This window comes from Sceloporus undulatus, chromosome 6 (assembly GCF_019175285.1).
Source record: "Sceloporus undulatus isolate JIND9_A2432 ecotype Alabama chromosome 6, SceUnd_v1.1, whole genome shotgun sequence".
NCBI classification, from domain to species: Eukaryota; Metazoa; Chordata; class Lepidosauria; order Squamata; family Phrynosomatidae; genus Sceloporus; species Sceloporus undulatus.
Window position 1 is genome coordinate 49,133,300 of NC_056527.1, and position 25,633 is coordinate 49,158,932.

Consider the following 25,633-nt stretch of genomic DNA (forward strand, 5'->3'; position numbering starts at 1 on the left):
TATTCCATGGTTTCATCACCTTATTTTAATATTATGAGTGCAATAAATTTTATATTATAAAGTTATGAGCAAACAGAAAGCTTAAACATGACATGAGGTTGATTCTTCTTAAAATAATCAAATTCCCAAACTCTTCATTCAGAATTAAAAATATTTCTTCCAGCATAACTTTAAGTAACATGCAGCCCAAGTCCTTAAAGGTTTTATTCATCAAATCCTATTTTAGTCAGTACTATGTACTCCCAAATAAGTGACCACAGGACTGCACTCTACCTTCTTTCTGAATGCAAAATCCTGCACCTGTTTCTCCTTTAATAAGCTTGTAGTGCATATTTTAGTGGAAATAATTATAAGATCCCACAATTTCTTTATGTTTTATACTAATAAAATCTGTTTCTTCTCAATAGCTGTATGAATAACACAATGTTTGGAGCAAGACCTCCTAAAAGAGTTTGTATGTTTTTTAAAAAACACAGTTTGCACCAGAACCTTTTGCTTAATGCAGATGTCTTCTATGAATATCTTGTTAGATCTTCAGAGATCTCTGAATGTTATAATAGCCTCAAAACAATCTTCATTTTCCTTTAAACTTTGCCTAAATAGCTGAGTGTGTTGCCATGCAATATCACCATCACCTCCACTTAGTTCTGCTTCCAAGATAACATCAGATACATTGGAAATATCAGGATAACAGTGAAGGCTTTTATCTGTAAAAAGGAAAAAAAAAAAACCAGAATAAATCCTGTTTTAAAACTATGTATACCCACCAAAAGCAATATAAAATCTTGGAATAACTTCATTTGTTTATCTAGAGTAAACTCTCTGAAATGAATAGGTTTGAGTTAATTGTGATTAGCAAGTAATATTCATTTTTGTGAATTCAGTTAAGTAAGACATATGTTAGATTTATCCTATTCACTCAAAGAAGATAATGAAAACCATTGGAAGCAATTGTTTTTTCATAATAATATTTGTTTTGCCCTTTATCAGAACTTATTTACAATTCATAAAGCAGACTGGAGAATACTATCTGCTAAAGGAAGATTCCTAGACATGATGAAACTTATTAAAAATCTGTGAAGCATGTTCTAATGTACATCCCAGACCACCAGCTTTTTAGTCCTTTCCTTTTTCTTGGGTTTTTCACTGGGTCACAGGCATATTTAACACACATATGATCTGCATTGCAAACATCTGGACATTGGTGTATATGCAGCATTATTATGGCAAATTGTTCCAGACTGAAGATGGGTTAGATTAGCTGCCACAATCTCCATGACAGAAAGTAATTTGGAAAATGCAGAACATGCCCATTTAAAAGAGGAAGCTCAAAGATACATTGATGTGCAATCATGCAAAAGATTTGAGGGGAAGAATGGAAATTAGGAAAGCAAACAATGGCAATACATCCTGAGGGACAGGCAAGTTTCTGCACCAGGAAGTGGATGAAGAAGTGGGTCAAAAAAGGTTCTGGGATGACAGGGAGTGAACTGTGTTTTTACATGTACTGTTAGACAAAAAAAAGATGGAAAGCCATTTACTAAATCAGCAGCTGCAGTTTCAGCTATAGCTAGCTAGCTAGTTATTCATGGTACTTTCTCACTGGTAAGATAGCTTGCTCTGCCTCTAAATAGCCTGAAAAGAAGCAAGACACTTTTCTAAAAAAGGAATGGAAATGACCAGATGCAGCCTAATCTCAGCCCCAATTACAGTCAATGGAACCATGACCTGAAATTCATCATCACACTGTTGCAATAGTGCCAGCATGCACTATCCCTTCCCTTCCCTCTAAAGACCTTGCATGAACTGAAAACCAGCTTCAGAGGGATTGCCAATCCTCTGAAGCAGGTTTTTGATGTGCACAGTGAGGCTCTAGTGTGTGTGTGTGTGTGTGTGTGTGTGTGTGTGTGGAATTCCAGCCATAGAAACAATTCCTTCCACATTTTCTTTTGGATTTAAGACTAGTCAGTTAAATTGCTGATAGTTCAGCTTGGATGGGTAGCAAATTACACTGTTTCACAGATCCATATTCACCAGTTTGGATACTGTATGCATGGAGAATTATATACATTCTTCTTTTTTTAAATCCGTGAAGTACACATTAAGAGCACAATTCCATGATTACTGAGAAGCAAGTCCCACTATCAAATGCATTCAGGATTGCAATCTTACAATGCAGAAATGTACACATTCACCTAAAAACAAACCCCACTGAACACAGTGGGACTTACCTCTGAGCCAACATATGTAAGACTGCAACGTAAGGTTAGCATGAAGATGAACCACAGATTTGTTGTTGAATGGGCAAATATTACTCTTCAGCCTCAGTTATGTAAAACAGAACTAATGGCTTCCATTCATGGTTGTTAACAGAATGAGTGAGAAAAGCTTGGATTAATAGTAATATTAAAAATGGAATTCAGATACATCTATTTTAATTTTAGGTGTTCTGTTTTGTTTGAAGCTATGTACTGTACTAAAAAATAGAAATTTCACTACTTGCCTCCGTATACATCGATTACAGTGTTTCCAGAGCGCAGCATCCACCTTACGCTTCCACTCTGAAATGTCTGACTGCTTGTTCTGACTGAAATGCTTTCTATTTTTAGACCAACTGAGCCACACTCAAATTTCCAGCTGATGTAACCCAGCAATGATCCTTCTTTTCTTGCTAAATAAACCTAGTTAGAAACGAAAAATGTGTGTATGAAGCACAGCACGACAAAGTTGCAGTCTTGTAAACTGTTTTCATGGTTACCACGGATAAACGGAAAATGCAGTTAACAGTGAGTGGTAGAGGATGACCATCGCAGAGACCTCTTAGAGAGACTCCTTTTCCAGATGCAGCAAAATAAAACCAGTTAACAATCCTGTAGATACAGGGATTGGACTGTAATCTCATCCAATTACTCCCAGGAAACTGTATTAAAAATCATGAAGCAGTTGATGGAAAAGTCACCTGGACCATACCCTTAAACGTGTTGCAGGTATAATGCCTTGCAGAATTTTCACAGGTGATCCTGGCTTTATAATGGAATCACTCGAGGCCCATTTAACAGACATATTACAATTATTGTTCTGTGTTAGTGTATTTTTATATTTTAATGCATGGAACCACAGATCAAACTGCAAATATAAAAACTCTGGGCCTGCAACAAGGAGGTGAACACAAATCCTCCAATAATAACACTGATGTGAAAGTTAACTGGAGTATGGATGAAACAGAACTGCATTTAATTCCTTGCCCTGACAATGTGGTTGATGCAGTTAGATGTGATAAAGCAGTATCATCTGTCAAAGGCTGTGTGTATGGACCTGACTCAGCATGGGGATCTACACATACAGTTATCAAAGTGGATACAGTGGTATTTCAAAGGGTTGGGCAAGCAGAAGAAACTAGATCATGATGCTAGATGAGGCCAACCATTTTAGTTTATTTTTTTTACTGTTCATAACAAATGGTGAATACACTTTCTTTTTTTACTTGTAATCTGTTGATCTTGCCTTAGGTTCAGAATATATGTGCCAATCATTATTTAGTCTCTTTACAAAGGGAAATGGGCTTGGGTACGACTTTACATGCATGGTGACTGGCATGCTTTGGGTTCTTTCCCTTACTTATTACTTACTTCTTGTGTGTGACAAAGAGAGAAGGTGTAATATAATATAAAGACCCTTCTGTGCAATTAAAAAAAATATTTTTTTGAAAGACCGCACTTTTAAAACATATTATAGGCAGCCCGTGTTGGCCAGTCATTCAAAGCAAAATCTCACATTTAAAGGCTTAATATCAGAATATATATTTGTTAACTGTAGCAAACTCACCATCCTGTTATAAAGAAAATTTGCCTTCATTTCACTTTGGTCAGTTGGCAATCTTACCTGAAGCTAGACATTAATTTTTACTAACTCAGAGTACATGCATTACAATCCACACACAAATACTGAGCCAAAAATAAAACTTTGCAACCTAATGGTATTCCTTATATTTACAGTGAAAAAGTGTGAAAAGACTTTCCTTGGTAAGATACTCACCATTCCCCAGTCTGATTCAACCTTTCTCAACAGAGAGTCCATTTTCCAGACGCCTTTCTCCCAACCATCAATCTTTTCATTATTATTGGAAATTCGTGTGTAACAATCTTCCACAATATTATATCTGAGGTGAAGAAGCTTAGCGTTCTTTTCTTTTACAGTTGGAGTAAAAATAACTTCTTTACTCTAAATGACCAAAACCAGAACTGTAAATTAGATTTTCAGCAGATAGTTAATCAATCTAGCTAATACTTTATAACAAACAAATTTGCCACATGTGTGTGCAAAATTTCCTACTTGTGGTTCTTCCTCTCTCTACACATGCTAAGATACATTTTTATTTACCACACATGGCAGACAACACCAATGTAATGCCACACTGAACTTTGGCTTTTTTTCACAACAAAAATATTGGAAAATCATCTTGTTTTTTCCTCTTCAAAAACAGTTCAACTATTGTTTAAAAAAAAAAAACCATCTCATTCATGTTTTTATTTGAGTTTCTGCCATCTCTTCTATAATAGCTTCCTCCTTTCTATTAATCCAGAATATTTCTGTTAAAATAATATTTCTCATTCACACTATCTATTTTACTCTAAAACCTAAGGGAAAGCCCCCCATACCTTATAAGACAAAAATAATCTTTGGCACCTGTCACAATACTGCCTGATTTTTAGCTTCTAGACTTCACCACTTTTTTCATTTTTATCTTTTCTGCGTTTCCTTCCCATTTGTTTTGTATAAGTACAACTGCTACTGTCCATCTCTAGTTCATTCTTCCTTAGTCCCACTGCAACATTCTTCAAATCTGTCCGTCCATTCAATAGAACCTATCCCAAAATGCCATTGACTCCTCCTCCCACATTGCATTATGACCTAATTCTTTGTCATGTATTGTAAGCAGTTACCAGACAAATTTGCATATGAATTTACTCAATAACGGGACCCAAGTAGAGTTTTCAAGTTGTATGACATGAAGTGACAGCTGAGTGCTGAAAGCCAAGGACTTTGTGTGCACCAGTTGTGAAGACTAAGGTTATTCCAGAGTCTGAGCCCATCCATCATGTCTCTTCTTTTTATTCCTGTTCATTCCACATTTATTCCTGTTCTAATGTGGAAAGCTGAATCTTCCCTATTTCCCCCCCTGTACTTTTCTCACTCCTCATAAAGAAATCAAGAGAATGGGAAAAAATCTATTATCAAAATGGTTCATTGTGCAATTTGAATGTTAAAGTTCTTAAACAGGGATGATTTCATGGAATCGTTATCATTTTTTTAAAATCTAAAAATGCTACCCTATCCTGGCCTTCCTTCCCTGTCCCCCCTCCCCCAACACATTATATATGTTAATTTGCAAGCCATTACCATTAAATTGCAAGGAATGTTAAGTGCCTTGGCAGAAAGGCATGTATTACATTATTCACTATGTTTTTGATTATTTGGATCTATTCAACTATTATTTTGATCCTTCTTGATTTGGAATAACAGCCAAAACTTTTATTGCTACAAGTATACTGAAAAAAAGAGGGCCTGTCAGTTGAGACTAATGTCAATGGGATTTAAGCATACTTGAAGGGAACAGAAGAGGGCAGATACAGATTATAGATTTTATGAGCAACCCTTGTGGCTAATTGTATTATCTAGCAAAAGTAGAACTCCACAACCACGTTCCTGATAGAATATGTTTTATAAGAGAAAGGCAGATCAAAAAGAAAACCAAAGCCTTAAATATATGCCCTACCTTTTAAGAATTATATGAGGATTAGGCTAATACAGTTGAGCACTCCAAATGCTTTTCATTAACTATTAATATATTCACTGTCCCTCAGTTTCTTTACATCCTTTCCCATGTAGTTTTCTGTTTATTTGTATATTCCTGTGCCTACTCCATCAGTGGCATGTCTGCACATGCATGTAAAGAAGTCTGAAAAAGTTCGGGTTTTATATTTGGGATTGACAGTAAGAGTGAGTGGGCCGAAGATGACAAATAATTCCCTCTGTTTACTAAAAACCAATTTAAAAGCTGGTTACTTTTTAAAAAAACAAAACAAAACATGGTTTGGACCCTAAAACCAAAAATAAAAACTAGACCATAAACTAAGGGGTTGTCCACACAAGCCAAGAGGACTGGCTTCCCCCTGGCCTGGCATCATCTAGTTTAAATGACACAGGCCAAAACCCATGTGGTGGGATTGGGCTCGATCCCACAGTATAGATGTGGATCTGGAGGATCCGGTCTGACCCTGGGGTAAAGGACCTTTATCCTGGGATAAAATAACCCTGGTTTTGCACTGAGTTTCTAAGAAACCCCACAGCAAAACCAGGATGTTCAGAGTCCTCATCCTCCCAGACTCCTTACCTGGTTGGCATGTGAACCATCTAAGATGCCTCCCAGTCACCCCATGTGATCTATCCAAGAAGCCTCCCAGATGCCCCATCTGACTCAGAAATGGGATGTCTCCAGCCAGGCAACCCATTTGTGTGTCAGATGGGATGCCATGGTGGGGCTTCTTGGACCAGCCCCAAGTCCTGGGTTGGTGTGGGGGCAGGTGTGTGAACACCCATCCGCCCTGCACTGACCCAGGGACTAATCCAGGTGAGCACCAGAGCCAGGAGAGTGTGGCCTCAGCCCATGCAATCACGTGCCATCTGTTCAAACCTTAAGAATTCTGAAATAGTCACTAATAAATTTGTTAAATACCTCTGAAGCAATTTCACCCCTGGCAATTCTCCAAGCTGTTGATCCAGAAATCCTTCCTCCAAGTTCTCCTGGCTTAGGAGTTTTAGGAGAAATAAACTCAACAAGTTCCACAATGATTCTCTCTAGCAGCTCCCCTTGTCTTCTTTTAGTCAAAGATTGCTGTCTCTGTCATTAGAGAAAGCAGTGGTTAACAAAATTATAATTCTGTTCATGTCTACTAAAAAGGACAGTTCCATGAGAGCAAAGTATCTTACTCTCATTAAATTGAGTACTGAACTGCACCTTTATTTTCAGATGTATTTCTATTCTCCAGTGCAGCAATAAAAATAACTGTAACAAAAAATTGTATTAAGATCTCTTACTTTATTACGTAATTGTTCTTGTTAACTGCCCTCAAGTAGGCCTTGATTCATGGTGACATTGGAATGAGACATCTCCAAGCCTCTCTAACCTCAACCACTCTGCTTAGGTCTTGAAGGGTCAAGCCCGTGGTCTTTCTGATTGAGTCTACCAATTTGGCATATGGTGTTCTCCTCTTTGTGCTTCCATCTACCTTTCCTCGCATTATAATATTTTCTAATGAGCCTGCCTTCTCATGACGTGGTCAAAGTATGACAACCTTGTTTCGCCATCTTTGCTTCCAGGGAAGTTCAGGTTTGATCTGTTCTTGGACCCATTTATTTGTCTTTTGGGTAGTCCACAGTATTCTCAGCAGTCTTCTCGAGCACCACATTTCAAACAAGTTTATTTTCTTTCTTTTGTCTTTCTTCACTGTCCAAGCTCTTACACCAGTACATGGTGATGGGGAATACAATGGCTCGAATTATTCCAGCTTTAGTGCTCAGTTTTATACCTTTACACTTTCGGATCTTGTCTAGTTCCTTCATGGCCGTACTTCCCATTACTAGTCTTCTTCTTATTTCTTGATTGCAGTTTCCATTCTGATTAATGTTTGATCTGAGGTATAGAAAGACTTTAACTATTTTTTGTGGGTTTTTGGGGCTATGTGGCCATGTTCTAGAAGAGATTCTTCCTGATGTTTCACCAGCATCTGTGGCTGGTATCTTCAGAGAATGCTTGTGCAAACAAGAATCAAGGAACATGAGAGACACTGCAGACTGGGCCAGCCAGAAAAATCAGCAGTAGCAGAACATGCCACAAACCATCCTGGGCATAAAATACTGTTTGAAAACACTGAAATTCTGGACCATGCCAACCACTACCATGTCCGGATGCACAGGGAAGCCACTGAAATCCACAAACATCTGGATAATTTCAATCGGAAAGAAGAAACCCTTAAAGTGAAAAAAATTTGGCTACCAGTCCTGAGGAATAGCAAAATAAGGACTCAGCAAATGCAAATGGGAAACCACTCAGAGTCAGGGGCTTTCCCAGCAGATAATGATCACCAATTAGCAGACATTAATCATCTTTTGCATTAGCCTCCCATCCTGAGGCCTGCCATCAGCACAGAACAATACACATGCAAATCATTCCTGCATTCCCAGGCTCACACAGCATATATATACACACTTTTTCCAAGCAAGCATTCTCTAAAGATGCCAGCCACAGATACTGGCGAAACATCAGAAAGAAACTCTGCTAGTACATGGTCACATAGCCCAAAAAACCCATAAAAAACTATGGATGCCGGCCAAGAAAGCCTTCGATTTCACATTTAACTATTTTGATTTCCTCTTTATCTAGGTTGAATTTATGTAGGTCCTCTGTGGTCATTATTTTTGTTTTCTGTAAGTTCACCAGTAAGCCTGCCGTTGCACTTTCTTCATTAACTTAGTAACTGTTCCAAGTTCGTGTCATGTGCGTATCTTTGATTGATGTTCCTCTCTCCTATCTTCACTCCTCCTTCTCCTGAGTCCAAGCCTGCTCTTCATACGGTATTTTCTGTGTACAACTTGAATCGATAGGGTGATAGATTGCTGCCTTGCCTGACCCCTTTGCCATCTGAGAACCATTCTGTTTTTCCCTATTCTGTTCTGACTGTAGTCCTTGTCCTGAGTACAGATTTCTCATCAGGACTCTCAAATGTACCTCAGCCTAATTTAACAAGGTTGTCCAAGCAAGTGTGTCAAAATGAATTAATAGCTTGAATAAAAAGACAAATAAAGCAGGCTGTAATCTTTTCACATTCAGTTGGATCGAGACTTAGTTATGCTTTGAGTAGACCCAATGCAATTAATGTGACAAATAACAGCCAGGATGATGACCAATGATTTTTATGTTAATCATGGTTAATCTGTCCAATTCTATATACTTATTCAGAATGTGTATGCCTCATTGAATTAAATGAGATTCTCTTCTAGGCAAGTCTATATAGGACTGCAGTCTACATTCAGACTCAGATCCAACATTTTTCACCAGTACTGTAGGTTTATAGTTAATCTGGAAAATTAACTTTTGGATTTATGCTGCTAAGTATGGCCCCATACAGACAGGCCAAAATAAAGCTGCTTTGGGTCACTTTGGACATATGGTGTTTAAATGATGCATGCGTACTAAGAGTCCGGAAGCTGCACCAAAGCTGTGCTCCAGTCCTTAGGATTGGATCATGGCTTTACCACGGCTTCCAGACTCTTAGTACACATGCATCATTTAAATAGCATACCTACAAAGTGACCCAAAGCAGCTTTATTTTGGCCTGCCTGTATGGGGCCTATGTTAAGAAAGTGTTCTTGGGGATTATTTCTATAAAAGATAATTTGGCAAAGAGAACATGGAGAGAATAGGGATATTTTCTTGGACCATAAAAAAAGATTTCAACAAACATTTCCCCCAAAATTAACAATATGCACATGTGTAAGGAAACACCTATGTCAGGTAATACTTGCATAAATAAATAAAATCATTTTGGGCCTTCTAAAAACCATTTGAAAGTTTCTTCCCTAATGTGTCTAAGGATGATTTTTTCTTTCTTTCACCACCTTCCACTTTTCCTATGATTTCTATTTTGCTAGCCTAACTTATAGATCTTTAGTGCGCTGGGGATAGCCAATGAGAAAGCCTTATCTGTTTTCCCTTTTTCTCTTTGTTTTGCTATTGAGACACACTCAATAAGGAGGCAGCTGCTCTTTATCTTTCCTGATATAGGGAAGCACACACAGCTATGTAGGATCAACTAAAGTAGAATCCTTTTGCTTCCCAGTTCAAGCTCTATTGCATTGTCTGCTGCCTACAGTGCAACCCAACAACAAACACTGTATCCCAAAACCAACTCTGTTTCTCCAGCCCTCTGTCACCATCCTACCAATGCCAATGCTGCTTAAAAAAGTTTGTCTACACAGAAGACATGGAAGAAACATGGCTGGGTGGATATAAAAACACTTTTGTAATACAGGCTTTAACTGAATTATGCCTGTATTCCAACTCTGATTTTTAGTCAGTTAGAACCCGCTCCCCAATCTCAACACTAATGAAAAATACAAATAAAGAAAGCCTAATGGCTAGGTTAATAATTTTGGTCGACATGATTGATTATGCTGGTAATATTAGTCCCAATACTGTGATTAAGACAGAGCATAATAATCTAGTACATGAAAAGGTTAGATTCTAGTGATGGATGCTTTTGTCTACAAAGCATTACACAGCAGCAGATTTTTAACTCAAAGACTTGACTAAAGCCAGATCAATGACAAGTCAAACTCAGTTCCAATTATTACAGCCTTCAACGAATCTAGTCATATAAAGAACATATAGTGCTTTTGCTGTATGCCTTGTAGTTCTTCAGAAAATGAAGAAAATAAACATTTTTTAACAGAAGCTTCATCTCATTTTGGTATTTTGTTTATGACTCAACAATACAAATTATTTGTTTAATTTATGGGGACAAATAGGGCTGGAAGCAGCATCTAATACATTCAGGCTACATCCAGAGATTGAAAAAGTTATCTTTTTTTAGTACATTTTTCAGAATACTCCAGCCAGTCTGGTCATTTTTTCCCTTTCTTTCTAGCAGTGGTTTTATCATTTATATACAAGTCATTTTCCTGGGTGAAAAATGACTAAAATTATATACTTATTTTCAGTGACAATTCTTTTTCTATAAAACTTTGACATTGCACTTACAGTCAGTTCAAGAAAGTTTAGTTTCAATATTTGCATAATTTTAATCAATCAGCCAAGACAGAACTACATACCACTTTGTTGAGATTATTGATAGTTTCTTGTAGCAGTGCTTCATTGACTTGTGTTCTTCTAGAGCACAGTTCTTCGTGTTTACAAGAGTAACGCCAGGTGACATCAACAACCTGAAAAGTATGCAGTGCTTAAGATTTAAAACAAGCATGAAGCTTTATAGGTAGCAGCTTTGAATTTCAAGCACTATTAACGCTGGAACTATTGCAGTTCAAAGATTGATTCTTCCTTGCTATGGCTCTATCAAACTGCTTTAAAATGATAAAGCACGCACTATTTAAAAGCAAAGGTATTTCTACACAAGAGTACTGTTTTTATTCCAATATACTTTGCATCTCCTACCTCATCTTTAGAAAACGCAATAATGTAGGAAAGGTTTTTGCCCCATCCAATTTCATAGAGCAGGGGTTTATCACACACATTTTCACAAGGATCACAATGAAGCCACCTCTGCTGAGATGATGAATAAACTTCAGTCCAGACATGATCTGTGGGAGAGGAAATTAAAGGAAAGCAGCCAATGTAGGAAAGCAATCCCCTCTATGTTAGGAAGCTGAAATTAAATCACCCCACTTTTATTGTATTTGTTTATTTATTTAAATGTGTGCCCACTCCTATTTCACATCATCAAGGTGTGAGAGTACATTTTTGTTGCATGCAGACCTCCCACATATGCATCTGTCTGTTATCCCACATCTGCTTACACTTTTAAAGAGCAAGGATATAAGGGTTTAGATTACAAATACATTTTAAGATTGTTTTAAGAAGCCCCAGAATATCACTGGGTATTTTCATATACCCATCTTCTTTCACTTGTGCCGTGAAAGGTGATTTACAAGAGATACTTGCAATTCCCACAATCCTAAAGTCTTGAATAGGCTGAGGGTGTGTGCGCACTGTCCTAGTTTTGAAAAACCAGTCTGCATTTCTGAAAATAGCACGTAGAAGCTGGTGCAGTCTGCATGTCGCAACATCTTCTGTCTGTGATTAGCTCTCTTATCATTAGGGAGAGGTTGTATGAAAGCTACTGTCTCATACCTGTGCAATTAATTTGGATATATGTTCCTAATGTCAGCCACAGTTGCAACCATTCTTCCCAAGAAAAGACTATTTTCAGCATATCTACTCCTGCAAATGCAGATCCGGTCATGGTAATACAACAGTGTATGTCGATTTAAGCTTTGTTTAGGTTCTGATTAATTATCTTACACTGTTAATTTTTAAAGCTATTTTAATTGCCTGAAAATTACCCTGAGAACTACCGATGTAAGGTGGGATATAAATATTATTATGAATAAATAAAAATCGAGGGTTACTGAAATGCTTTCTGTGGAGGTCTGCCTCTGAATACTCAAAAACTCCACTCAGTTCAGAATGTGGCAACCAGGATGAGCACAACCAGTCTATGCCTCTGACTGCAGGTCCACACTAGTGGGCAGGCACAGGTGCACAAGCTGCCTCTCCAGTTAATGGGTGCTCTCAGCCAGACAAATGAAAAGGTAAAGCAAACCTCTATCAATTCTCTTCCAGCACTGAACTGCTGGGATACAAAGAGTTGTAATCTTTCCTGGTCCCAGATCCAAATGCAGTGCTTGGAAAAGATCTCCCCCACCTCCCACCCCCCACATTCTGCTGTGTTTCACAGACTGTAGCATGAGCTTCGAGTCAAGATTTCCTTGGGCAAGGTCCCAATTTTTTTTCCACTCCTTGATACATGGGGAGACGATATATCGCAACAAGAACAAGTAGGAAAAGAAATACAAAATATCTTCAAAACAGATACAGTGGTACCCCGGGATACGAATTACCCAGCTTACGAATTTTTCGGGATACGAAAAAATCCCATAGGGATTTATTGTTTCGGCTTACGAAGGTTTTTTCGGGTTACGAAAAAACCTCGGCGCTATTTTCAATGGAGCTGCGGCGCAGCCGCGGCTTTTTTTCCATTAGCGCCTATGGCAATTCAGGTTACGAAGGTTTTTCGGGTTACGAAATTAGCCGCGGAACGAATTAATTTCGTAACCCGAGGTACCACTGTATAACTACATCACCTTCAAAAGGGATACTACTCTGATTCACTGTTGTTGTTGTTTTAGTGGGACATACTTGAGCACTATATTTTCTAGTACTGCACAAAAATATCTGTATCAAAACTGACCTAACGAAAGAATCTGGACACATGGATTACTGAAATAAATATTGTTTCTGTATACAGTGGGTCTTTATTACCCACTGGGGTTTGGTTCTAGGATCCCCCATGGACAGCAAAATCCGTGGATGCTTAAGTCCCATTAAATACAATGACATAGCAAAATGGTGTCCCTTATATCAAATGGCAAAATTAAAGTTTGCTATTTGGAATTTATAATTTTAAAAAATATTTTCAAGCCATGAATGTCTGAATCCAGGGATATACAAAAAATTCGTGGTACTAGTCAAAAGCAAGAAAACTGGAACATAAAGGGTTTTTTTTTTAAAAAAAAGTTGTTTACTGAGGTGTGTTACAGAGCGCCGAAAAGCGGCACTCTGCCTGCGCCATCATTAGCTGCACCGAGAAGCCCCAGCGGCCAAACCGCGAGGCTTCCCGGCGCAGCTAAAAAGAAGCGCCAAAATGGCACTACTTCTGGCATCGCGGAAATGATGTGACAAGGCACCAATGGCGCACTCAACGTGTCATTTTTGCGACGCTACGTGCGGATACTAAGCATCCGGCACATAAAAATGGCCACACCTGTGTGTATAGGGCACGGCCTTTTTTTACGCCCCCGTCACGTGCTAGGGGTGAGGCCGGTATGGACGCTAGGTCCTCAGCCAACCCCTAGCATGTGACGGGGGCGCCGCAAAGGCCCGTGCGGAACGGGCCTGAATAAGCATCTTCCACAGGCCTCACATGTAAATCAAATAAAACTAAAATACAATTTTACTCGATTATAAATGGAAATTGTAGGGATCAGACAAGTATTTGCTGATTTAATCTGCAATCCTGACTAATGGCATACTTTTCTGAATAGACATGCATAAGACTGCATTGTTGATCTGATTTTAATTAAATGACTAGGCAAAACTACAACTACAGTCCGTCCTCGCCTTATGTGGTGGATCCGTTCCGGATCCCTCCGCGTAAGGCGAATTCCGCCTATGCTCGAGCCCCATTGGAAACAATGGGGCTCGTGCGCGGCAGCGCGGGCGCGCTTGGGTTGCAACGGGAGCGCGCGCCCATTCAATTGAATGGAACGCGCCGCCCCTTCCGCCCCGCGCACACCCCGCGGCTTGAGCGCATATGCTCAAGGCCGCGTATGGCACGCCCGCATATGGCGCGGGCACACTGTACTTAAAAACAATCTTGGAATAGTTCTACTATTTTAAATTGGAGCTTCAGCAATACTGTTTTATAGCCTATGGCCCGAATAAATTTAGGTGTGTCATCTTAACACCTAAATAAAGGTGTTTAGATGACACATGCCCCCAAAGTGGCTGGAAGCGGCACCAAGGCCATGCTAGGGGGCTAAAAACTGGCCCCAAAAAGAGCAGAGATAATCTGGCTCCTGGTAGTGGGACTGTGGCACTATCTGAAAGCAAGCTGTGCAGTTGCTGCAGTCCCAGCACAACTGCCGCTGGATTGGCCACAGGCCACTCTTTATCGACCATCTGCTTTGTGCCTACAAGAAAAGGGTGCAGCACTAGGATTAGTAAAAATGCTACTAAAGCAATTATACCTGTTGCATCCCAGACATATCTTGCTTCAAATCCTACAGCTCTACAGCAGAGAGTAAAGCAGTTGGCCCATTCTCCACAGCGCCCGCGTCTTGTTTCCAAGAGTTTCTCAGGATTATTGTACCTGTGCACATATATGTATATACAGAATATGTTATTCAGTCAGTACTATCCCCCATCCCCACACCATTATCTTACAGGTCATTCTTTAATTGTCACATCTGGGAAACTTATAAGAGGGAAAATATTAAATTATGCTAATTGGACCATTTCCTCCAACAATTCTCCCATTCAGTGGTCATAGTTCTTAAATTTGTCTACTTGTTTTCTTCATGTCTTTTATCTATTAAACTGCATGGCAGTTATCAAATTGTAAACTGTTCTTTTAAACTGCAGTGCATTGGTAGAAAGGTAACAGATTAAATAAATAAGAGGCAGATCCAGACTTCAATGAGGTAGCCTGCACTTTAAATCTCAGCCTCTACTTCTTGTCAAACAGATTAGCTTTGTACCAATGAAATCCTATCCTTTGATTCTTGCTGAAAATACATCCAACAGGAAATACACACAGCACTGATATTTTTGTATTTCAAATTTACTCATAGTACCAGGGCTCAGTCTCAGATTGTGTGCTAACTGCTGAATCAATTACTGTTTTGATGAAGACAGCGGTTTTAAACATATATAGGTTTTCTTCCTCAATGGCAATGTGGTAATTATATAATAGATACAGAAAATAGACCAATTGGTTTTTCTATACTATCTGACAACAAAACCTAAACACGAGCCTAACTTAATTTTTTGATAGTGCCTCTAGGGAAAAATCAATCTCATATCTTATAGATTGAGGTTCAATTTATTTCAGTCAAGATACAAATAAATAAATTAAGGCGTGTTACAGACCACCCCTTTGGGGTGGCCTGTAACCGGCCCTTTCCCCGGTGTATCGGGGCCTCAGCTGCCAGACCTGCAGCCTCTGAGGCCCCGACCCGCCGCTTTCCAGGCCACGAGGAAGCGGCAAAAGGCGGCTTCCCCGTGGCCTGGAAAGGGGTGTCCTTGGGGCCCCAAGGACACCCGGCGGCGACGGGGAGGAGGAGAAAGGGGCCGCTTGGCCCCTTGCTCCTCTGCGTCACTGGATGCAGCCATCTAAAGGCTGTGCCCAGCGATGCAAACTTGGAAGGAGCTCCGAAACGGTGCTCTTTCCAGGGCCATGGAAAGCGCGCACTAAGCACCCTTGTGCGGCCCCACTACGTCACAACCGCGCCGCCTCGTTTGGAGGCAGCGCAGTCGTGACGTAGTCATGGCAGCGGACGTGTGGAACGGGCGCCACCATTTTGTGTGCACTCCGCACGTGCTAGGGTTGGGGGTGTGCGGAAGCGCCACCGCTTCCTAACCCTAGCACGCGCAGAGTGCGCACTTTTAGGACCATCTATAATGGGCCTAACTTTCTAATAATGTGCAAAACACTAAGGCTTGAGTGCAGATTCAGACATACTTACATATAGCTTTGCAGAAATAAATGTGACTTCTTAAACATTCCTAACTTAAACCTTATTGAGCTCATTTAGCCTACACTAAAGAGGACTGAATCTGAATCCAACCACTGTTTAAAATATAAGCCAAACTAGTAAAGCACATATGCACTACACTCACCTTGGAAATCTGTTGCTAAACTGACATTGATCGCAGAAGTGATTTTCTACCCTACTTGCATCCCATCTCAGATCATCATCGTTAGGTGACAAATTATCTTTAGATTCTGTTGGGCCCCCACACTTGCTACATGAAAGGTTATTTACCCACTCAAAAAAATCACATTTAAACCAGTTCAGTAGTTCCAGCAGCAGAATATCATTTTCATCTACAAGGGAACCTGGGAAAATTAAAAGAGCAGTTGAAACAGAATTTCTAAAATCACATTAAAATAGACCCTATATACTTACACAAACAATACAGAACTGAAACAGAAGTGATTTGCACTCAATTGGTGAAAATATGACTACACTATAATCAACAGAATATACCATACCACCTAGAACACTATACCATCCTGAAACCATTTATTACTTCATACTATTCTGAACATACCAATCTTTTCTGACCAGAAGCAAATTGGGGTCAGGCATGGTTAGTATTTAAATATGAGGTGACCATGAGATCTCATCTAGGGCTAGGAGAGTTCTGCCTAAAATCCCAGTGAGCCATTGAGAGTTGATAGTACTGGCCTATATGAAGGAGGACAGAGCCCTCCTGCATACATATGATGCATAGTAGGTAAGAATGCACAAATACAGGACAATTATATTTTTGAGGTTGTAGTCCAAAACAGTAAGGTTTTGAAGTTCTGATTACTCCATGTGTTAATCAGGTTTATTTACCTGGAGATGAATATGGGGTGACACAATAGTGGCCAGCCTGAGTGAAGTGCTGGTAAGAACAGTCTTAGATTGTAAGAGAGCAGGGAACTGTTTTGCTGCTCTTTTATTTGTAAAGTGCCATGTACAATGATATTGCTAAAGAAATAAATGATAACAATCACAGTCCACTCCAATTCTAGTGTGTTATTTCTAACATCTACTTTAAAAATTAAGAAGTGTATTTACTCTGTGAGATCTATCTCTGTATCAGTGACAAGAGCTACCATACTATATAGGATCATGTTAGCCATATGCATAATCAACATCATGGTGGTCAAGACCTTCTTTGAAAGAAAGCCAATGTCAAAATAGTACTTCTGAGAGCTGCATGATTTTACTTTGTTTCCTTTTTAAAGATTTATTTTTGTTGTAAAAAGCCTATAAAATTTAATAAATACCTATACTTTGTAACTTCTGAAATGCTTACTCTTATGTCTCATTTACATGACTTGCTTAATATACACATTTCCAAACTGTATTAAAATATTACCTCTGTCTACTTCTTTCACTTGTATGAGTTTTTCTCGAGCTTTCTTTCTCAGTTCTTGGATTGGTATACAGGCCAATGCTTTCTTTTGTAAAGCAGGGTTCTCATATATCATTATATGCATAAAGTTTGATTGAAGTGTCTTCAGGAAAAGTGATTCAGTTGTCTAAAATGGGGGGAAGAGTGGCTTGTTTCAGTTGTTACAGGCAGATTTTCTAGCATCCTCTGATCTTTAATTCTTGTAAATCAGCCCTCTGCCAACTGCCATTCTCCAGACACACAGGACTAATATCCCCATAATCCCCAGACAGCATGGGGCTTGTAGTTCAAGACATCCAGAGGGTGACAGGTGAGGGAAGACCATTTTAAATGCTCTATGGAAGTATGTTCACAGACACGTGATGGATACAAACTATTCAAAGTGTCTTCTGCACAAGTTTCAATAAAAGAAATAAAGTCAAGCCACACAAACACAAGCATTTCCTATAGTTCAAAAACAGTGCATGGTTTCGGGAGGAGGGAGAACTCTCTTATGAGGAAAGAGAAATGTTTCTAGTAAGTACATCTGTAGACCTGGCATCTGCGCTCTTCCTGACCATAACTTATGTTTATTTTTCACTTATTTTGAGACTCTATAAACCAAACCTTGATCTAAAAACATATTTCAAGGTGCATGTATAAATACATCTGGTGTGCGTAATGAGAGGTTAAAAGCTATGAGTTCAGAAATGTTGACTCCTACAGGGATGAAGTTTAAGACAAATTTAAAACAGCAGGGCCAGATCTAAATCAAACAAAACACAATTGCATTTTTAGGTCTGCTGGAATGGACAATCACTGTCAACTACCCAGGTAATCAACATACCATCACACATGAGACACTTAAGACAAATGAGACACTGAAGCACTTGCTTCCATATAGTATAAGACATGATTCCTCACTTTGGGAATCACAAAGGGAAACCTGTGAGCCAAGAAGTGGAATTATGTGGCCCTAAAGATATTGCTGAATAACATCATTTAGCATTCCTCACAATCTGCTATGCTCACTTAGGCTGAAGGGAGCTGCAGTTCAACAACATCTGGACAGCTGAACAGTTCCTACCTCTATGCTAGGCTTTCTAGTTGAGACAGCCTGAGAGAACTTCAGAAGGTTTTGAGAACTAAGGAATCATTGGGAAGCAGGTCTTTTAAAATCCCAGTCTCTGTGCTTACTGGAAATTGTGAGGCTACTGGTGTTGTGTGTCTGGAACTGGGCCAACTGCACTTTCCTGGTATATGAGCCTATTTTAGTTGGAAGAGAAAGTGAAACAGAGTTGCTCCATTTTATAACTTCAGACTAAACAGAGTGACAAACTGTCTGAAACTGGATTTTACAGCATCTCCAAGTGGGAAGAATAATTAAGTACCACATTTCCCCCTTTCTTCCACTGCTTCACTAAGGCCTCTTAAGAATGTGGCTTAACTTTGTTATGTTCTAATACAAACTTGTGGAATCGTTCTTATTCTCCGTCTCCCTTTCTAATAAATCTATAGTATGTCCTGAGAGCATTGCTCAAGGAAGCAATTTTAGTGGGGAAAATGCCAGGATTCCATCAGCAGGGCCTCTAAGGCCTTTTGGCAACTTCAGATTCTTCTTTCCTGCTCCTCTGAGCTGGATGGGCAAGTATTGATCCATGGATAAGTCGATCCAGGTTTTCAGGGTAAAATATTTTGACTAAAATTTCTCAACTTATAATTATGTACATTAAATAAAGGCAGCATATCGTGTATACTTGACTTTAAGTCGGCATCATGTATAAATCAAGTACAGGTCTGGGGGCCAAAGTTTTGGATTTTGATATGACCCATGGATAAGTCACGGATAAAATTTAGGGGCTTGTAAGAAAGGATGTAAAGGATAAAGCAAAAGGTCACACTAAAGGTTGGATGGATGAGATAGAAGAAGGGGGTCAGTGCTTCCAGGACAAATTACACTCTTGGCTTTCACCAGGGATGGTTTCTTTTTTGATAAGAATTAAGTACAGCACTTACACTGACCCTTACACTGACCCATGGATAAGCTGACTCAGTTTTTGGGGTCAATTTCTGACTAAAATTTCTAGACAAAATGCTGAACGTAAAATAATTATGGACCCTACACCACTGTATTTAATGGATACTTGAGCATCCATGGAATTTGGTATCCACGGGGGGTCCTGGAACCAAACCCCAACAGATACCAAGGGTCCATAGTAGGTACATTCAATAAAACACTCACGTTACACATGACAATCTATACAAGGAAACATCATGTTTTCTCCTGCATAAAAGTTATTCCTGTATATGTATGTACATTTAAAGCATATCATGCGACGCAGCCCTAAAATCACTACAATTTTATTTTCACACTGCATATCTGAATACATGCAATGGAAATTGGTTATGAATACAGAATCCATTCAAAGACTGGATTCTAGCACAATATAACCTTCCACATTTTGCATGGGAGTTAGTAAGCAAATTAAAGCTACACCTCTAGCCTACATTTAATTCTTTAATTTCCCATCTCATTATTCTCTGTTAGATGTTCTGAAGTGGTTACCATGACAGCAGCCTGAGGAGTTGGGTTTAAATTGAAGCCCACAGTTTTTGACGGTTGAGATGCCACGGGTGGTGTGTTTGCTACCCTCTGAGAGGATCCAGACCTTTCATTTTGATTTGATCCATGTAATCGGTTATATCTTTCCCCAGCAATTAGGTCTCGAATTTTGCGCAGCTGTTCAATAGAGGCTTCCTTTGGAAAAACAGGATCAGTTTCCCCCTGAAATTATAGTTACAAAAGTAAACTCTCCTGTATTAAGATATAATCGTTCAAACTCTATTACAGTCTTTACACCAGAATTGAACTATAATTCCTTAAGAAAGAAAGAAAGCTTCAGCAGTGTCTGAGAGAACTATATTCTTCCTTTGAGAACAAAAGACAACGTAAATAGGGATAGTCCATTATCCTCATAAAACCTCTGTGAAGCAGGTTTGGTGAGGAGACTGTGACTCACCCATGGTAATCCCATGAGTTCTTTGAATGACACAACATTTTAAACATTTACTCAGATTGATATCTATGCCAGAGGGGTCTTTTTCCCTACAGATATCAATGGGACTTATTTGTCCAAAGAGATAGGAACATAACCCTTAAATTAAAACTTCTAAGCTATATTCTGGTTAATTTATTAACACTGACAGTAACACAAAACTCAACCAAGTAACGATTTCTCTTTTCTAACTAATGTCTTATATTTTAACACAGGAGTAGAGATGTATAGTTTCAATAAGTGTTGAATTGATGGGGAGTTTTAGTAGCTTCTCTACCAGGGGAACATTCCAATATGTGTAATACTCTCTTATCAAACCTAAACCTTATTTTATTGCTTTCACAATATAAAATGCAGCATTTATAACCAACCACAGAAATTATACCAGTTTGTATATTTATGAAGTCTACAGAATTATCTTATTCATGTTTATTCAGAAAAACCATTATGTTTAATCAATCCTGCACTCAGGTAGGTGCATACAGGATTGATGCCTTTGCAGCATAATTGTTCTACAAGCAACAGATTTGCATGAGCAAAATTGTTAATAATTTCATCATGAATGAGAGACAGAGATGCAAACTGCTGCACCATATACTACTAAACATGTGTGTCTTGGCATTTACTATATATTGTTGGATAACAAAGATTGAAAATAGAAGCAGCAAATTTTGTAGTGAACAAAATACAGTTGGCCCTCCATATCCACTGATTTTTTTATTCACAGATTCAAGCATCCACAGCTTGAAAATGTTCCCCAAAATATATAAATTCCAATAAGCAAATCTGAATTTTGCCATTTTATGTAAGAGGCAGAATTTTACTATGCCATTATATATAATGGGACTGAAGCATCCATGGATTTTGCTATCCATGGAGGATGCTGAAACCAAACCCCAGCGAATAGCAAAGGCCCACTGTAACTGCATTATTTGGGCAGAAACAGTCTCAATGGAGAAACAGAGAAAACCAGTTGTACAAGGATGAACTGTAACTCAAAAAAATAAAGGGGGCTGATGGGATAGCATTTTATGGGAGAAATTCCTTTTAAATGCACTCACCTCTTCAAAACCCATTTCAAATAGACATTCAACAGCCCCTCTGACAGGTAGCAAACCGGTGGAAAATGCCTTACTTCCAATCCTAATACACCGGTACTTTTCTTCATTTGGGTGTCTGATTGATTTAAAAGAAAAATAGAACACTGTTTAAAGATATTACTTAGATAATGGAATTTTATCAACGTAGAAACCAAGAATACTGCTCTCATGTTTCAACAACATAACCACTTATAGGTTTCTGCTTATCCTAGTTTGACAATTTGGATGTTCACATTAATACCAATGTGGATTTTACAATTCTCAGATACTATTTATTATTCATGTGGTATGTTAAGGTAATAAAGAGCTTTTGAAGCCTTTATGGAACCAGCCGGGTAAACATCTTCACAGCTTAAAAAGTTACTGTTAAAATGCATGAATACAATGGCGTGCTGGAAGCCATCCATGACTGATCAATTATAGGATGATGCTCAAGGATTCAGCCACGCAGCTGCTGGTGAGGAACAGGAATTATAAAAATATAATCAATTTTGTGCCAGTTGTGCTGACTGACAGTTATCATTCAGACTCGATTCAAAATGCTGAACAACTTGAGAGTTGGTTAGCTGAAGAATCATCTCTATCCATGCAAATCTGCTTGTATATCAAGGTCATTATTAATTTATTTTTTCATATTCCAGCTTTCTCCCAAAATGAGACCCAAGGCAGATCACAATATAAGTGAAAACAAAATAGAATTAAAACAATGGGTATTACAAATGTTAAAACAGACAAAACAAACATTTGAAAGGCAATATAATAATAATAAAGGCTTGGAAAAACAAAAAAATACCTTTGCCTGTGAGTAGGGAGAGGAGGACACAAACAAGGCCAATGTACCATCCTGTGGAAAGGAATTCCACAGCCTTGAAACAGGTACTAAGAAGGTTTTCTCTCATGTCCTCACTAAATGAGCCTGTAATGATGGTGGGACCAAGAGAAAGTCCTTCCCTAAGCTAAAACGCAAACAGACTAATAGTGTACTGGGTAATATGGCCTTTCAGATAGTCTGGACCCAAACCATATACAGGTTTACAGGTCATATCCAGCACACTGAACTGTGCCTACTAGCCATGGAAGGTATTTCAAGAGCAAAGATCTTGGTTTCCTGTAACGGAAGCAGTTGCTGGCAGCATTTTGGATCTGCTACGGTTTCCAAAGGCAGTCCCATGTACAGTACCTTGCAGTAATCCAGACAGCGTATAATGAAAACATGTTCACCATGGCCAGATCTGACATCTCAAGGGCTGCATCCACACTGTAAAATAATCCAGATGTAGTGAGATTTTGTAGCACCTTTTGAGACTAAGGCCTGTTACAGACAGCCAAAATAAAGCTGCTTCGAGACACAGTGGAGGTATGGTGTTTCAATGATGCATGCGCTGAAGAGTCAGAAGCCACACCAAAGCCATGCTCCAGTCCTTAGGGCTGGAGCGTGGCTTTGGTGCAATTCTAGACGCTTAGGACGCATACATCATTGAAACACCATACCTCCACTGTGTCTCGAAGCAGCTTTATTTTGGCTGTCTGTAACAGGCCTAACTTAAAAAAAGAAGTTGGCAGCGTGAGCTTTCGTCGACTAAAGTCTACTTCCTCAGATGCATTTGCAAACATGGCTATATCTTTGAATTCTACCAGAAATAATCCAGTTTGACACCACTTTAACTCCCATGGTTCAATACTATGGAATTCTGGGATTTGCAGTTTTGTGAGACATTTAGCCTTCTATGTCAGAGAGCTCTGGTGCCACAAACTACAACTCCCAGTACTTTATAGCATGGCAGTTAAAGTGGTGTCAAGATGGATTATTTTGGCAGTGCAGATGCAGCCTAGGAATGGGTGCAACTGGTCTACTAGCTTTCACTGTGCAAATCCATTCCCAGCCACCACCAAGACCCAGGACTAAAGGATGAATCCAAGAGTGTACCTAAGCTATGAAGTTGAGGTTTCCGGGGGAGTGCAATTCCATCCATCATTAGTCAACCCATTCATGAAATGGGAGTTTGCCCTTCAAACTTAATCAACAGCCAAAGTTAAACCTTAACTGCCAGAATCAAATTCCAACAGCATTTTGCTAAAGTATGGCCCCTTACAGACAGGCCAAAATAAAGCTGCTTTGAGTCACTTTGGAGGTATGCTGTTAAAATAATACATGTATACTAAGAGCCCGGAAGCAGCACCAAAGCCACAATCCAGTCCTAAGGACTTGTGCACAGCTTTGGTGCAGCTTCCGGACTCTTAAGACACATGAATCCCGTAAACAGCATACCTCCAAAGTAACCCGAAGCAGCTTTATTTTGGCTGTCTGTATAGGGCCATACTTTCAGCAACAGAATGACCTCTAAGCATGCATGTTACAGAGACTTCTTATAGTAGCCTGTATGTCAGGGGTAGGCAACCTTTTTGACCCGGGGGCTGGGTTGCTGTCCCTCAGACAACTCGGGGGGGCGAAGCCAAAAATAATTAATTAATTAATTAATTAATTAAAAATTAATTAATTAATTAACCAGGACAAATATAGGACAAAAATTTAAAATGGAGGACACTTTTTTAATTTGAAAAATGGAGGACATGCAAAAAAATCTGCTGATTTAAAAAAATGTTAATATAATTGCATGTTTCTGAGGCTTCTATAGACAATTGCCCCCCGCCTGGGCCCCACTTGCTCCCCCCTTGCCTGCCACTTGCCCCCACTTGCTCCTCCTTGCCCCCCTGCCCCCACTTGCTCCTCCTTGCCCCCCTTGCCTGCCATTTGCCCCACGCGCAAGGCCTCGTGTGCCTGCGCCGGAGGCCAAAGGCCCTGGTGGCAATCTCAGCTGGGGCCGGGCTGGGCCGGTCCCTAGGCCTCGGCGGGCTGGCATGCAGCCTGCGGGAGGTAGGTTGCCGACCCCTGCTGTATGGTTGAATGGAGCTATCTATCATATCTGTGAGAGGCACAACCCCAAAATTCCTCTTCTAAAAATAAAGAATATTATTTTAAATTAGCTGCAATAATTAGTACAGGTTTAAATCCTTTGCTCTTTGAACTGCTTATGTTGCTGGGTTAAGGAAAAGAAGAACCAGCTGTCTTTAGTCACATGGAGAGTGGCTGAAGAATGATTTTCTTGACTCAGAGAAGCTAGTTCAGTATTTGCAGCCCACAACAAGAAACCAATAAGAAGCAATTTAAGGCATTCCCAGTAAGCAACAGTGCTTATACCCCTTTATTACGCAAGGCTTTAATCTGACAAATGTTCGTTTGCATGGTAATGAAACATATGAAACTATCAATAACATACTTATTTTTTAATTACTGGATTTATTTATCTTCCCATCAATACATTTTCTCGGAAGCCATACAAAACAGTAGTATTAGTAGTAGCAGCGGTAGTAGCAACAACATAAAACAAGTTATTAAAAGACAACATCAAACTTTCTCCTCTGGCGGAGAAAAAGAAAACAAAACAGGCCCTTGTTTCTTCCAAATCTATGATTCCATGAAAAAAACATTTCTCTTCAGCTTTTCTTCCAATTTGGAATCCAAGACAGTTTACAGTATACCTTAAATATACTGTAAATATAGGGTTAAAACCTACACTAACAGAATAGGCAAGAAAAAGGACATCACCAGGCAGTACATGTCTCCAAGCCTATACAATTCTATTGATTCAGCAATCTCTATGCAAGGGCATAAATGCCATCAACAGTGGAAGGCTTTAATAGTCAGGGCAACCATTTTGTAGTTGTTATTGTGTACCTTCCAGTTGTTTCTGCCTTATGGTGACCCTAAGGTGAATCTATCATGGTGTTTTCTGGGGCTGAGAGTGTGTGACCCATCTAAGGTCAACCAGTGGGTCTCCAGGGTCATAGTCCAATGCTTAAACCACTACACCATGCTGGCTTTGCCCTCCCAAAAGATTGGGATGCATTAGAAACAATAAGGGATATTTGATTGTGAGACTCAGTACCCTAAC

At 39.3% G+C, this 25,633-nt stretch overlaps 1 protein-coding gene across 2 annotated transcripts in view; it reads right to left on the reverse strand.

Moving 5' to 3' along the window:
• Nucleotides 1-25,633, reverse strand: part of NGLY1 (N-glycanase 1) — a 26,752-nt gene continuing 1,119 nt past the window's right edge. Inside the window, exons 2-12 of one of the 2 annotated variants that reach the window (XM_042474988.1) lie at nt 21,642-21,756; nt 20,091-20,309; nt 17,510-17,672; nt 16,256-16,475; nt 14,605-14,726; nt 11,231-11,376; nt 10,891-11,001; nt 6,737-6,901; nt 4,036-4,221; nt 2,504-2,681; nt 1-707 (exon numbers count right to left, since the gene is read on the reverse strand). In XM_042474988.1, coding sequence (XP_042330922.1) covers nt 535-707; nt 2,504-2,681; nt 4,036-4,221; nt 6,737-6,901; nt 10,891-11,001; nt 11,231-11,376; nt 14,605-14,726; nt 16,256-16,475; nt 17,510-17,672; nt 20,091-20,309; nt 21,642-21,756 — 1,798 coding nt within the window. In that variant the 3' untranslated portion in view covers nt 1-534. The remainder of the gene's footprint in view (nt 708-2,503; nt 2,682-4,035; nt 4,222-6,736; nt 6,902-10,890; nt 11,002-11,230; nt 11,377-14,604; nt 14,727-16,255; nt 16,476-17,509; nt 17,673-20,090; nt 20,310-21,641; nt 21,757-25,633) is intronic. The other variant, XM_042474989.1, reaches the window with a different exon arrangement.